General features: G+C 43.7%; 1 protein-coding gene across 3 annotated transcripts in view; it reads left to right on the forward strand.

Annotated features, from left to right (window-relative positions):
- XPO6 (exportin 6) overlaps nucleotides 1-14,971 on the forward strand; it is a 114,681-nt gene that overhangs the window by 64,939 nt on the left and 34,771 nt on the right. For 2 of the 3 annotated variants that reach the window (XM_048866290.2, XM_048866286.2), the window contains exons 10-11: nucleotides 5,620-5,728; nucleotides 9,776-9,868. In XM_048866290.2, the coding sequence (XP_048722247.1) occupies nucleotides 5,620-5,728; nucleotides 9,776-9,868 (202 nt within the window). The remainder of the gene's footprint in view (nucleotides 1-5,619; nucleotides 5,729-9,775; nucleotides 9,869-14,971) is intronic. The other variant, XM_048866287.2, reaches the window with a different exon arrangement.

Raw genomic sequence — 14,971 nt, forward strand, 5'->3', positions numbered from 1 at the left:
CAGGCCTCTGCTGCGGAGGCTGAGGCAATATCAACCCGGACCCAGGCAGGAGCCGTATCGCAGGCGGGGCAGAAATAACAGGCACAGACAGAGCAACACACCTAACCAGGACCAGAATAAGCCCCAACCCAGAAACAAGCAAGGGTTTTGAAGGCACGCCTGAGGACAGTGTACCAACCCAGTTCCCAGATCCATCCCCATGGTTTTAAACTGATTATCCCACTTCTACCATGCGTGGTCCCATATAACATCGGACCAATGGGTCTTAACACACAGTACAGGTGGGATACTCTCTCCGGTTTTCCTCCTCCCCTGCCTCCCACCCAACTTCCCTGTCCCTCTTTAGGGACCCCTCTCACGAGCAACTCCTTCTTCAGGAGGTTTGTCCGCTCCTCAAGATAGGTGCTGAGGAGGAGGTTCCGCAGGAGCTAAGGGGAAAAGAGTTTTACTCCCGTTACTTTCTAATCCCCAAGGCAAAGGGGGGTCTTCGACCCATTTTAGACCTTCGCGGACACAACAAATTTACGGTCAAGCTCCAGTTCCGCATGGTCTCCCTGAGCACTGTTATTTCCTCTTTGGATCCGGGGGATTGGTACGCTGCCCTTGACATGAAGGACGCATACTTTCATATCGCTATTCATCCAGCACACCGACGCTTCCTCTGGTTTGTCATAAACCAACATCGCTACCAGTTCACGGTTCTCCTGTTCGACACACAGCCCCCCGAGTCATCACGAAATGCATGTCGGTGGTGGCAGCCTTCCTGCAGAAAAGGCAGGTTCGAGTGTACCCGTACCCTGACGACTGGCTTCTCACAGGTCGTTCCAGGGATGAGGTCCAGCCCCACGTGACGATGGTCATGGACACGTTTCGCAGACTGGGGCTCCTCCTCAATGTGCCCAAATCTTCTCTCATACCCACCCAAAGGTTAGAGTTTATAGGGGTAGTCCTGGACTCGGTACAGGCAAAAGCGAGCCTTCCAGGGCCCAGATGCCAAGCCATAGAGCAGATTGTAAATTCAGTGCTTCGGTATCCCACTACCATAGTCAGGTGTTGCCTATAGCTAATAGGACATATGGCAGCATGCACATATGTGGTCAAGCATGCCCGACTGTCACTCAGACCCTTGCAAGCGTGGCTCGCACTGTCTTACCATCCGTACAGAGACCCCCTGGACCTCGTGGTGACTATCCTGGCACAAGTGCTACAATCCTTGCGCTGGTGGCTGGATCAACCAGTGGTCTGTGCAGGGGTCCCCTTCGCCAAGCCCCAACCTTCTCTGAAGTTCGTAACAGACGCATCAGATCTGGGCTGGGGCACACACATAGAGGACCTGAGGACACCAGGCTTGTGGTCGAGGGTCGAGATACCTCTCCATATCAACCTGAAGGAGCTCAGGTTCGTCTAGCCTGCCAAACTTTCACGCCACATTACAAGGTCACAGCATGACAGTCCTGACAGACAACACCACTGCCATGTTCTATATAAACAAACAAGACGGAGCCCGCTCCTCATCTCTTTGCCGCGAGGCTCTTCTTCTCTGGGACTTCTGTATAGCCCGATCCATTCAGCTCGAAGTATCCTACCTTCCAGGAGTGCAGAACGAGCTTGCGGATTGCCTCAGCAGGTCTTACCACATGCACGAGTCGTCAATCAGGTCGGACATCAGACAGTCAGTCTCCCAGAAGTGGGGTTAATACCATGGGGCGGGGTATGCCTTCCCTCCTATCCCGCTTGTCCACCGGGTCCTCCTCAAAATTCGCAGAGACAGGGCGACGGTAATCAGTCTTGGCCCCAACAGCATTGGTATACAACCCTATTAGAGCTGTCCGTAGACGCCCCGATTGCCCTGCCCCTCCACTGAGATCTGATCACGCAGGACCATGGGCGCCTCCTTCACCCGAACCTGCAATCTCTGCATCTCATGGCGTGAAAGCTCTGCTGCTAAATTCCATGGAGAGCCAGTGCTTTGTCGGTGAGACAGGTTCTCCTCAGCAGTAGGAAACCTTCCACTAGGGCTACCTACCTCGCGAAATGGAAAAGGTTTTCCTGTTGGTATGAACCAAAGCATCTTCAGCCACTCCAGGCTACCATCCCAGTTATTCTAGAATATCTCCTATACCTTAAGCATCCGGATCTATCCCCTTCCTCCATCAGAGTACACCTGGCAGCCATTTCACCTTTCCAACCAGGGGAGTCTGGGTGCTCGGTATTTTTTAATCCCATGGTGGGGCGATTCCTCAAAGGTCTGGAGAGGTTGTTCCCGTATTTCTTGCCCACCTATCCCAACCTGGAAACTAAACTTTGTCCTCTCCAAACTCATGAGCCCACCATTTGAGCCCCTGGTCACTTGCTCCCTCCTCTACCTTTCTTGGAAGGTGGTGTTCCTGATGGCCATTACATTGGCAAGGAGGGTGTCCAAGCTGAGAGCCCTCACCACTGAACCGCCTTACACAGTGTTTCATGGGGACAATGTGCAGCTTAGACCACATCCTAAATTTCTCCCCAAGGTGGTCTTCTAATTCCACATGGGTCAGGACATTTGCTTACTGGTGTTCTTTCCAAAACCCCACAAGAGTCCGAGACACCACAGCCTACACACACTGGATATCCAGAGGGCCCTGGTGTTCTACATAGAGCGAACAAAACCTTTCTGCAAGTCGACCCAATTGTTCATTGCCATAGCTGACAGAATAAAGGGTCTTCCTGTCTCTGTGCAGTGCATATCGTCCTGGATCGCAGACTGCATTTGCATGTGCTATGAGTTGGCCAAGGTCCCAGCCTCAGCAATTACAGCCCATTCAACCAGAGCACAAGCATTTTCGACAGCCTTTCTGGCTCAGGTCCCTATCCATGAGATTTGTAAAGCAGCCACCTGGTCTTCAGTGCACATGTTTACAGCCCACTATGCTGTTAACCAACAGGCCAGAGATGATGCGGCAGTCGGCAGAGCTGTTCTTCAGTCAATCGTTCCATGACTCCTACCCTCCTCCAATGGTAAGCTTGGAAGTCACCTAATTGGAATGGACATGAACAATCACTCGAAGAAGAAGAAAAGACGGTTACCTACATTTTTGTGACTTGTTCTTCGAGATGTGGTGTTCATGTCCATTATAATACCCACCTCCCCCTTCCCCTCCATCGGAGTCAACGGCAAGAAGGAACTGAAGTGGGGTCAGGCCGGCAGGGTAATATATACACTGCCATGAGGGTGCCACTCTAGGGACTCCCCTGCCGTCCCGATCGGAGCTGCTAAGGGAAAAAGTTTCCGACATCCATGCATGCGATGCATGCACACCTAATTGGAATGGATGTGAATAACACATCTCGAAGAACAACCGTTACAAAAAGATAGGTAACAGTCTTTTCCCAGTGAGCATGCTAAATATAAATAACTGATGTGTTGCCAAAAAAGACATTCTGACATTCAGACAGGAACAAGTGCAAAGCTAGCTAACCCAACCAGCCCGTGTCTGTTCAGCCCTGGGAGTTGCTTTATTGGATTTTTCAGATGCGTTCAGATGTGAGAGCTTGCTAGTCCAGTCTCAATAAACTGTTCACCAAGCTGCACACAATTATGCCGAATTTTCACTCTTCTCCCTCTTTTCCCACAGTGATCATGGTCACATGCCTTGCCTAGTTATATATATTCATTTTTTGTGATATAGGAAAAAATCAGAACAATATTAGCTTTTTTTGTTGGAGATAGAGTATCTTTCTTTGATGATCAGAAATGCTATGAGCTGCCTAAACTTGTATTGCTCTTTCTGCAAAGGCGCCTGTTTTTAGCTAAAGCTTCTATGGCTCTATCAAATAGGCAGACTGTTGTAGAAGTGTTTGTGTCTTAATTTGATGATGTAGGTGTGGTTACACCACAGGAACAGCATGTGAAACTTCCTGTTCCCTGTGGTTTATGAATTTTACATTTTATCCAGTAGCATAACATACAAATTACCAAATCCAACTTTACATCATTTTTTTCAGTAACACGCGAGTAGTATAGTAATCCTTCAGTGAAAACATCTGGCTGCTCCGTTAGGGGCACAGTTGGCTGGACTGTCCCTTATATTGCACTATGCTCTGATTCTTCTTGTTACTAGTATAGAGAAATTCCTAGCTTTCCAGCCTGCTCTTTCATGGAGAAAGACATGACCTGAGACATTCTTCAAAGCAGTTGTTTTCTAAAAGGATGGTAGGAAACGTTGGGTCTCCAGAGCAACTTGACAGTCCTGTGTCCCTGCTGGTGGCTGCTGGCTGTGTTCAAGCCCGGGGCTGTTCTGTGTTGATTTTGCAATTTGGCATTACTCATGGTTGATTGTGTGGGGAAAAAACTCTTTTGACTTTTGTATGCTACATTGCAAATACCTTGAGAGTAAATCAAATCTGTTGCTGGCAGTAGTGCTATAGTAGGGGTGAAAGAATTATCATGACAATAACTGGTCAACTTCAAAACAGCAAAACAAGTCCAACATCAGTGGGAGCTACAAGGCACTAAGCACTTAAGAAAATCAGGCCACTTATTTAGATGCGTAAAGATAGGCACTTACGGGTTTGAAAATCTTAGCCTAAACCATGTGAAGGCACTGGAAGACATAAGTACTCTGGGGATGACCTTCTAGTTTAAACCGTTACTACCTGGCCCACAATCCTTCTAATGATCTGAACCTTTGCTGTATAGCTAAGACTTGAGGATTGGTTTTCCCACCCCACCCGTTTATACAAGTTGTTCTCTCCCTTGGACAAAGGTTAATCAGAATAATGTAGTCAGAGCAAGTGGTGTTGCAGTTTTGAAGTTTATTTAATTGGTTGCCTATCTGTATTATAGGATTTTGATAACTGTGGTTGGCATCTCTGCTTGGCTTTTTAGTAACAAGAAGCAGAACTTGATCATTGGTTATAACCCATCTCTGCAGGTCTACGTTGGATATTAGACCTACGCTGGATATTCGATATTTCACTAGGAGGGTGGTGAAGCACTGGAATGGGCTACGTAGGGAGGTGGTAGAATCTCCATTGTTAGAGGTTTTTAAGACCCGGCTTGACAAAACCTTGCCTGGGATGATTTAGTTGGTGTTGGTCCTGCTTTGAGCAGGGGGTTGGACTAGATAACCTCCTGAGGTCTCTTCCAGCGCTAATCTTCTATGATTTAAAAGCACTGTCCACTCCTTGAAAGAGGCACAGTTAAATGGCTACTAGCAAGCAGGAGCCACACAATTAGTAGCAAGTCCTTTCAAAAGGAGACCATTCATTTAAAGCCTGTCCTGTCGTGCTTCGCTGTCTTACAGATCTTCTTTCTCTTCAGCTCCCTCTATTGCTGTTAGTTTCCTGTCTAGCTTTCAAAGTTGAGTGGGTTACTGGTTCTTAGTGCAGTTTCTCTGCATCGTCCTATGGCACATATTTCCGTTTAGAAAACCTGTTTACAATTTAACACTGCTGTGGCTGTCTGGTTTCTCCCCAGCAAACAAGTCTGTAAGGCAGCGTTGTAGGTCCTGAGATGCAAAAGTTTGCCCTAAGCTGATACAGGACCTACCACTGCTCCTCACTGGAAGGGGGTGAGGGTTCGCAAGAGTATTCTGCTAGAATTCCCTTTCCTCAGTCTTGTGCTTTTTCTTGTGGCAGGTACGAAGACGCTTTGGTTCTACTGCTCACAGAGGTTTTGAATCGAATACAATTCAGGTACAACCAGGCACAATTGGAGGAACTGGATGACGAGACTCTAGATGACGATGTAAGAAACTGAGACTTGGTAGGAAAACTGCATGCCTAGACACTAAACTGCTGGGTTGTACTGAGTACCTCTGAAACTTCCTTCCAGGATCTACTTGTGGCACCTTACAGACTAACCAATTTATTTGAGCATAAGCTTTTGTGAGCTATAGCTCACTTCATCGGATGCATACTGTGGAAAATACAGAAGATGTTTTTATACACACAAATCATGAAAAAATGGGTGTTAATCACTACAAAAGGTTTTCTCTCCCCCCACCCCACTCTTCTGCTGGTAATAGCTTATGTAAAGTGATCACTCTCCTTACAATGTGTATGATGATCATGGTGGGCCATTTCCAGCACAAATCCAGGGTTTAACAAGAACGTCTGAGGAAGGGGGGGGGGGGGGGGTTAGGAAAACAAGGGGAAATAGGTTACCTTGCATAATGACTTAGCCACTCCCAGTGTCTATTCAAGCCTAAGTTAATTGTATCCAATTTGCAAATGAATTCCAATTCAGCAGTCTCTCGCTGGAGTCTGGATTTTAAGTTTTTCTGTTGTAATATCGCAACTTTCATGTCTGTAATCGCGTGACCAGGGAGATTGAAGTGTTCTCCGACTGGTTTATGAATGTTATAATTCTTGACATCTGATTTGTGTCCATTTATTCTTTCACGTAGAGACTGTCCAGTTTGACCAATGTACATGGCAGAGGGGCATTGCTGGCACATGATGGCATATATCACATTGGTGGATGTGCAGGTGAACGAGCCTCTGATAGTGTGGCTGATGTTATTAGGCCCTGTGATGGTGTCCCCTGAATAGATATGTGGGCACAGTTGGCAACGGGCTTTGTTGCAAGAATAGGTTCCTGGGTTAGTGGTTCTGTTGTGTGGTATGTGGTTGCTGGTGAGTATTCGCTTCAGGTTGGGGGGCTGTCTGTAGGCAAGGACTGGCCTGTCTCCCAAGATTTGTGAGAGAGTTGGGTCATCCTTCAGGATAGGTTGTAGGTCCCTGATAATGCATTGGAGGGGTTTTAGTTGGGGGCTGAAGGTGACGGCTAGTGGCGTTCTGTTATTTTCTTTGTTAGGCCTGTCCTGTAGTAGGTGACTTTTTAAAAAATCTTGTAGGGTTTTTTTAACCCAACTCATGATTTTTCAAGTGCTCGGGGTTTGCAATCCTGCATCTTAATCAGTCACTGTTCCTCAGACATTCTTGTTAAACCCTGGATTTGTGCTGGAAATGTCCCACCTTGATTATCATACACATTGTAAGGAGAGTGATCACTTTAGATCAGCTATTACCAACAGGAGAGTGGGGTCGGGGGAGAGAAAACCTTTTGTAGTGATTAACACCCGTTTTTTCATGATTTGTGTGTATAAAAACATCTTCTGTATTTTCCACTGAAGGCATCCGATGAAGTGAGCTGTAGCTCACATAAGCTTATGTTCAAATAAATTGGTTAGTCTCTAAGGTGCCACAAGTACTCCTTTTCTTTTTGCGAATACAGACTAACACGGCTGTTCCTCTGAAACCTTCCAGGATCTGGTCACTTTTTCAACATACAGGCTAGACCACTATTTCACCCTAGTAATTTTCACCTCTTGCTGACATCTCTTGTATCTTAACAAGAAAAGGAGTACTTGCGGCACCTTAGAGACTAACCAATTTATTTGAGCATAAGCTTTCGTGAGCTACAGCTCCGATGAACTGAGTTGTAACTCACGAAAGCTTATGCTCAAATAAATTGGTTAGTGTCTAAGGTGCCGCAAGTACTCCTTTTCTTTTTGGGAATACAGACTAACATGGCTGCTACTCTGAAACCTGTATCAACAGTTTCAGTGCTGCTGGGATAATACATGTGTCTAAGCAACTTGTCAGCATCCCAACCATTCCAAATCAAGAGCATTAAGGGATCAGCAGCGCTATGATTCCCCACTTAGCCTCTCTGAACCTAGATTTTACGTGCAGAAGTATATTCAGTTCTAGGCAGCTGTTATGTGCATGAAGCAACAGTGCTGTGTGGGTTTTGAGGTTGAAAGAAGGATGAAATGTTTTCACTAATGGACTTTGTGTTGCTGTCCTGCCTGACTGTTTTTAGCCTACAGTGGAGGCAGAGAATTTCCATTATAGTGCAGCAGATAAAAGGAAACAGAAAAAAATCAGCTTTAATTTAAGAGCCATTTGAACTCTACTCTTTCCATTTGCATATGAAAAGGAGTACTTGTGGCACCTTAGAGACTAAGCTGTAGCTCACAAAAGCTTATGCTCAAATAAATTGGTTAGTCTGTAAGGTGCCACAAGTACTCCTTTTCTTTTTGCGAATACAGACTAACACAGCTGTTACTCTGAAACCTGTCATTTGCATATGGTTTTTCTTCTCTGAAGTGACGTGGTAGCTGTAGTGAGTCTAGATGATGATTTAGAGTGATGAGTAAGCTGGTCCTTAATGATATGGCTGGGTTGGGTAAAGAGGCTATGTCATAAATACAAAGGGAAGGGTAAACCCCTTTAAAATCCCTCCTGGCCAGAGGAAAACTCCTCTCACCTGTAAAGGGTTAAGAAGCTAAAGGTAACCTCGCTGGCACCTGACCAAAATGACCAATGAGGAGACAAGATACTTTCAAAAGCTGGAAGGAGGGAGAGAAACAAAGGGTCTCTGTCTGTCTATATGCTGCTTTTGCTGGGGATAGACCAGGAATGGAGTCTTAGAACTTTTAGTAAGTAATCTAGCTAGGTATGTGTTAGATTATGATTTCTTTAAATGGCTGAGAAAATAATTGTGCTGAATAGAATAACTATTTCTGTCTGTGTATCTTTTTTGTAACTTAAGGTTTTGCCTAGAGGGATTCTCTATGTTTTGAATCTAATTACCCTCTAAGGTATCTACCATCCTGATTTTACAGAGGGGATTTCTTTATTTCTATTTACTCCTATTTCTATTAAAAGTCATCTTGTAAGAAAACTGAATGCTTTTTCATTGTTCTCAGATCCAAGGGTTTGGGTCTGTGGTCACCTATGCAAATTGGTGAGGCTTTTTATCCAACATTTCCCAGGAAAGGGGGGGGTGCAAGTGTTGGGAGGATTGTTCATTGTTCTTAAGATCCAAGGGTCTGGGGCTGTAGTCACCTAGGCAAATTGGTGAGGCTTTTTATCAAACCTTGTCCAGGAAGTGGGGTGCAAGGTTTTGGGAAGTATTTGGGGGGAAAGACATTTCCAAACAGCTCTTCCCCAGTAACCAGTATTTGTTTGGTGGTGGTAGCGGCCAATCCAAGGACAAAGGGTGGAATATTTTGTACCTTGGGGAAGTTTTGACCTAAACTGGTAAAGATAAGCTTAGGAGGTTTTCATGCAGGTCCCCACATCTGTACCCTAGCGTTCAGAGTGGGGGAGGAACCTTGACAGGCTGTGAAAAGTAAAACAAATTGTGGGCTTGTCGCAGAGGGAAACCAGGCTGTTAGAGTACAGTCAGTCTATTTTGCTATAGAGAAACTGATCTTATGTATACTTCTGCAATAACCATTGTTTGTAGGAGTTGGGTTTAGTTCCTCTGTGTTTTTAAAATACACCCTTTTTTTAGACCAAGGCAGAAATTGGTTCTTTGATTTGGGACACTGTTGTCATATTACACATGCAGACACTTAGTCGTTATTTGATATTGGTCCTTTTATCAAGGGAGGGCATGTTTAAATGGAAGACAATGTTTGAAAATGTGCTCTAGAAAAACACTGATGCGTTCCAGGATAAGAGCATACAGACTAATAAAGGACACCCCAATTACTAGAAGGCCAGAAAGTGATATGACCTGGATGCACAATTACTTAGCATAGTTAACAACAGCATTTGTCAATGAAAACTTGCAAATCTTAACTCCAGCTCAGATTGCTGACAAAGTAGGAAACTTCTATAAACTGTATTGTTTCAATTCTCAGATGTTCAGACAGAAGCTAAACCCTGGTAGGTACAAGTTAATCATTTCTCAAGTACTTACAGCCTACCAGCTTGTTAAATATAGGTCAGCTGTTTCCGCTTGGAGGGAAATAAGAGGTGTTCTTTCTCCACACAGCAGCAGACTGAGTGGCAGCGGTACTTACGCCAGAGCCTAGAAGTAGTGGCAAAAGTCATGGAGCTCCTGCCGACTCATGCCTTCTCTACACTAGTAAGTAGTCATTCTGCTGAGAAGCCGAGATGAAGCAGCTTTACACCATATGACATGATCTCCGCTCTCAAGATTTTGTTGTACAAACACTGGTAGGTTGCTGTGCAATGCTTACGGAGAAGAGGCACAGGGATGTGCTTTTGGATTCAAAACTTGGTAAAATCCAGGCCATAAATTTAAAAGGGGAAAGCTTCAGATTTTCTTCTGGGCTTTGAGAAGTTTTCTACCATATCTTGAAGAGCATGCCAGAGCACACTTTTGTGCCTCACTCACTGAATGTACAGGGGCATTTGAAATTTGGATCAGTCCAGAGGTGAAAACTGGGACAGAGCTGCACACTCTGCTGTGACCTTCAGCATATTCATCCTGGCCTTTCCATAAGGTGGAGGTGCTGCACATAAGGCAAATGGTGAGATGATGTTCCCAGGAGGGTGGAATGTTAACTCAAAATACATGGCAGTACATAGATGAAGATCATAGGAGATGGGGCTCTGCAAACCACAGGGAGGCAGAAGCAAGAAGTACTGAAAATTAGGGTTGTCAATTAATCGCAGTTTACTCACGATTAATCTTTTCAAGTTAATCATGTGAGTTATCGCGCTGTTAAACTATAGAATACCAGTTGAAATTTATTAAATATTTTGGGATGTTTTTCTACATTTTCAAATATACTTATTTCTAATACAACACAGAATACAATGTGCACAGTGCTCACTTTATATTATTTTTATTACAAATATTTGCACTGTAAAAATGATAAAAGAAATAGAAATAGTTTTTTAATTCACCTCATACAAGTACTGTAGTGCAATCTCTTTATCATGAAAGTGCAACTTACAAATGTAGAGTTTTTTGTTACATAACTGCTCTCAAAAAAAAAAGTAAAACTTTAGAGCCTACAGGTCCACTCAGTCCTCCTACTTGTTCAGCCAATCACTAAGACAGACAAGTTTGTTTACATTTACAGAGTTGCTGCTGTTTGCTTCTTATATACAATGTCACTTGAAAGTGAGAACAGGCATTTGCATGGCACTTTTGTAGCTGGCATTGCAAGGTATTTATGTGCCAGATATGCTAAACATTCATATGCCCCTTCATGCTTAGGCCACCATTCCAGAGGACATGCTTCCATGCTGATGACGCTTGTTAAAAAAATACGTTAATTAAATTTGTGACTGAACTCCTTGGGGGAGAACTGTATGTCCCTTGCTATTTTACCTGCCTTCTGCCATATATTACATGTTATAGCAGTCTCGAATGATGACCCAGCACATGTTGTTCATTTTAAAAACACTTTCACTGAAGATTTGACAAAATGCAAAGAAGGTGCCAAAGTGAGATTTCTAAAGATAGCTAGAGCACTTGACCCAAGGTTGAAGAATCTGAAGTGCCTTCCAAAATCTGAGAGGGATGAGGTGTGGAGCATGCTTTCAGAAGTCTTAAAAGAGCAACACTCTGATGCAAAAACTACAGAACCCAAACCACCAAAAAAGAAAATCAACCTTCTGCTGGTGGTATCGGACTCAGATAATGAAAATGAACATACGTTGGTCTGCACTGCTTTGGATTGTTATCGAGTAGAATCTGTCATCAGCATGGACGCATGTTTCCTGGAAAGGTGGCTGAAGCATGAAGGGATATATGACTCTTTAGCACATCTAGCATTTAAATATCTTGTGATGCTGGCTAAAACAGTGCCATGCAAACGACTGTTCTCACTTTCAGGTGACATGGTAAACAACAAGCAGGCAGCATTATCTCCTGCAAATTGTAACCAAGTTTGTTTGTCTGAGGGGTTGGCTGAAGTAGGACCGAGTGGACTTGTAGGCTCTAAAGTTTTACATTGTTTTATTTTTCAATGCAGTTATTTTTTGTACATAAGTTTACATTTGTACGTTCAACTTTCATGATCGAGATTGCACTACAATACTTGTATGAAGTGAATTGAGAAATACTATTTTGTTTTTAGTGCAAATATTTGTAATCAAAAATATAAAGTGAGCACTGTACACTTTGTATTCTGTTATAATTGAAATCAAGAATGTTTTGAAAATGTAGAAAATATCCAAAAATATTTAAATAAATGGTATTCCATTATTGTTTAACAATGTGATTAATCGTGATTAATTCTTTTAATCACTTGACAGCCCTACTGAAAATTTGTCTTCTCCGTCTGTGACAATGTCGCTATCTTGGTCTTTATTAAGATGGCAGTGCTGTGAAATAGCCTTTTCTTGTAGCTGTGTGGGAGAAAATCAGTTAGAGTGGTTCTCAAGCTGCTAATCTTGGAGAATGAAACTATTGGGTTCAGAAGTGTAACAATTAGTATTGTTCAGTGCTCTTTCTGGATGGGAAGAAAAGGTGTCTGAACTCACTAGGATCACCTGAGAATGTGTCATTATTCTACTTTGCTATGTCATGGAGCTGACTACACATCTGAAGGCATGGAACACATTCCGTGCAACGCAGAAAACTTGTGTTTGGGAGAAGAGCCTGAAGCTCACTTGCTTTGTCTTATCGTTGCACATACTGGTATTTCATCTAAAGGGACATTGTCAAATACCAAAAGCATGTTTGTGAAAATCTTTTCTAAGACTAGTGCTAAAAAGTCATGGAAAGATTTCTGTTTAATTCCAATGAAAAATTGTTTGTATGAAAAGAAATGTTCCCCTGCAGTGTTTGCAGCACATTGTTAATGCATGAGTCAGCTAGTGAACCTTAATACAAACAAAAGTGAAAGGGCTTCGTTTCCTTTCCCTGTAAGCGCAGGGTGAAATGCAGAAAGCAAACAGCATTTGGTGAGGAACACATGGTTTTAAAAAACCTTTCTCTGTGTTGTTAATATTGGACTTTTAAAAAAAGTTCTAACCGTGTGGCTGTGTTCCTTCATAGGAGCTCCTGTTTCAGTATCAAGTATCTTTCCTTAGAGCCCTGCTCAGTTCATTCTAGGACATTAGATAACACCAAGAAACACTTAATGAGTCTCATACGCATGTTACAGTAGTCTGTGAAATGCTCTTGTAACATGTGACCAGCCTTTAGACCACAAATCAGTAAGTGAAATTGATTCTAGAACAATGGTTCCCAAACTGGGGTTCGCGAAATGTTACAGGGGGTTCTTGGGAAAAAGTTCCCTAAGGGTGGACAGAGTTGTCCCTAGGGAGCATGGGACCAGCAGCCCAGAGCCCCTGGACTTCAAGAGCTAAGCAGATCAAAGCAAGCATATCTATCACACTGAGGAGAATTAAACTTCAAGGCTCCTTATAAGAAATGGAAAAGGAGGTGGATATTTTTTGCTGTTTTTAAAATTAAATAGGCAGCTAGTATTGTTTTTAAAATTATTATGAAAAACAAGTTTAAGCTTTGTAGTAACGTGTGTTGTGTGCCTGGACTGCTCAAGACCTGAATGCGTATGTAGGAGGAACTCTTTTGAGTTGGCTTCTTAAATACCTTCATGCTGTTTCACATCTGATACTCCTTGATGAAACACAGGAGGCTTGTCTTATAACAGGCTTATTCAAAGGTGATACAAGCTATGAAAGTGAGATCTTGGAACAGTGTTGCCGTTTTCATAATGTAATAAAAATACTATAATGATGAATAATAATTAATAATAAATAGTGTGTAATAAGCATGATATAAAAATAAATTTTATATTTCCAAGATCACTGCTTTTATAATTTATACTCCGGTAAAGGAGAAAATCCCTGGAAATATTCATTTTTAGGAGGGGGTTCAAGAGGCTTGACATATTAGTGAAAGGGGTTCACAGGTTGTTAAAGTTTGGGAACCACTGCTTTAGAATAAACTGAGTGACTGTACATCGTGTCTCTAATCTGTTGGACGTTCTGCATGTGGTGTCTGGCACTGGGGAGTGAATGACCACACTTCAGCAGAGGGGATATCTAGGTTTGTGTAGAGAAGAGAAGTGCCAATAAAGTCCCAAGAGTTAAGCTGCTAAAACTATTATAATATTATATTATTATTATATATTAGCATAAGCCATGCATAAGGCTAAGATTTAGTCATGGGTATTTTTGGTAAAAGTCGTGGACAGGTCAAGGGCAGTAAACAAAAATTCATGGCCTGTGACCTGTCCATGACTTGTACTATATACCCCCTGGCTAAATCTTGGGTGCTCTGGAGGTGGGGTGCTGGGGGTGTTCTAGAGGGAGGGTACCAGGGACGCTTTGGAGGAGGAGCAGGGGGCGGACCAGGGAACTGCTGATGCTCTGGGGCAGAGGGTGGCCCGGGACCATCGCTGAGGGTAGGGCTGGGGGGGGGGGGGGGGGACAGTAGCCCAAGACTGCCCCAGCAATGGCCAATGTGGCTGGCTTGGGTAGCCCTGGGGTCAGTCGCACTGGTGGCTGCAGAAGTCACAGAGGTCCCATAAATCACTGAATCCGTGACAGACTTGCAGCCTTAGCCATGTGTACTTTTGACTGCATTCAAAGCAGGAGAAAGTTCTTGTTCGTAAACCTCTGTCCTTGCTTGTAGGAATCGGAGGAGAATTATTCCAGGTTAAAAGGAATGGAAAAGGGCCTCTCTCTCCCCCCCTTCCCGGATATATCTGTTAGAAAAGCTAGATCTTGAGTTCCAACTGAATACACTAGGGTTGACTTAGCCACTAGAAATGTGAATACCCTACAGTATGCACTTCTAGAGTAACATGGTCTGTTGGGGAACCAGCCAAGATATTTCCTACACTCTGTTTTGTGTGTAGCATCTCCCTTCACGTTGGCAAGTTAGTGTTCCTAGTAATTGGTAATGCAGCTTGCCAGTGACTTTTGTGTTATGGGGGAGTTCAATGCTCTGAATACTTGGCCTCGGAGATAGCCTCTTACACAGGATGTTCATTCCCTTGGTTCCTTTCTTTGTGGGTATCCATCCACTTGTGTTATAGTTAGCAGCTTGTTAGCAGAGTGGCTGCAACATTCCCCCATATGCTGCATCAAGGAAGGACTGAAAACGCTTGGACTCCACCTTTTTTTTCCCTCTCTCTCCAGTGGAAGATATTGGGGGTGGCATTTTTAACCGTTTTAAAGAGGACAAGCTGATGTAGATGGTGCAATGCAAGCTTTCCACACCCATCCCTGCATGTGC

This window comes from Caretta caretta, chromosome 10 (genome assembly GCF_965140235.1).
Source record: "Caretta caretta isolate rCarCar2 chromosome 10, rCarCar1.hap1, whole genome shotgun sequence".
NCBI classification, from domain to species: Eukaryota; Metazoa; Chordata; order Testudines; family Cheloniidae; genus Caretta; species Caretta caretta.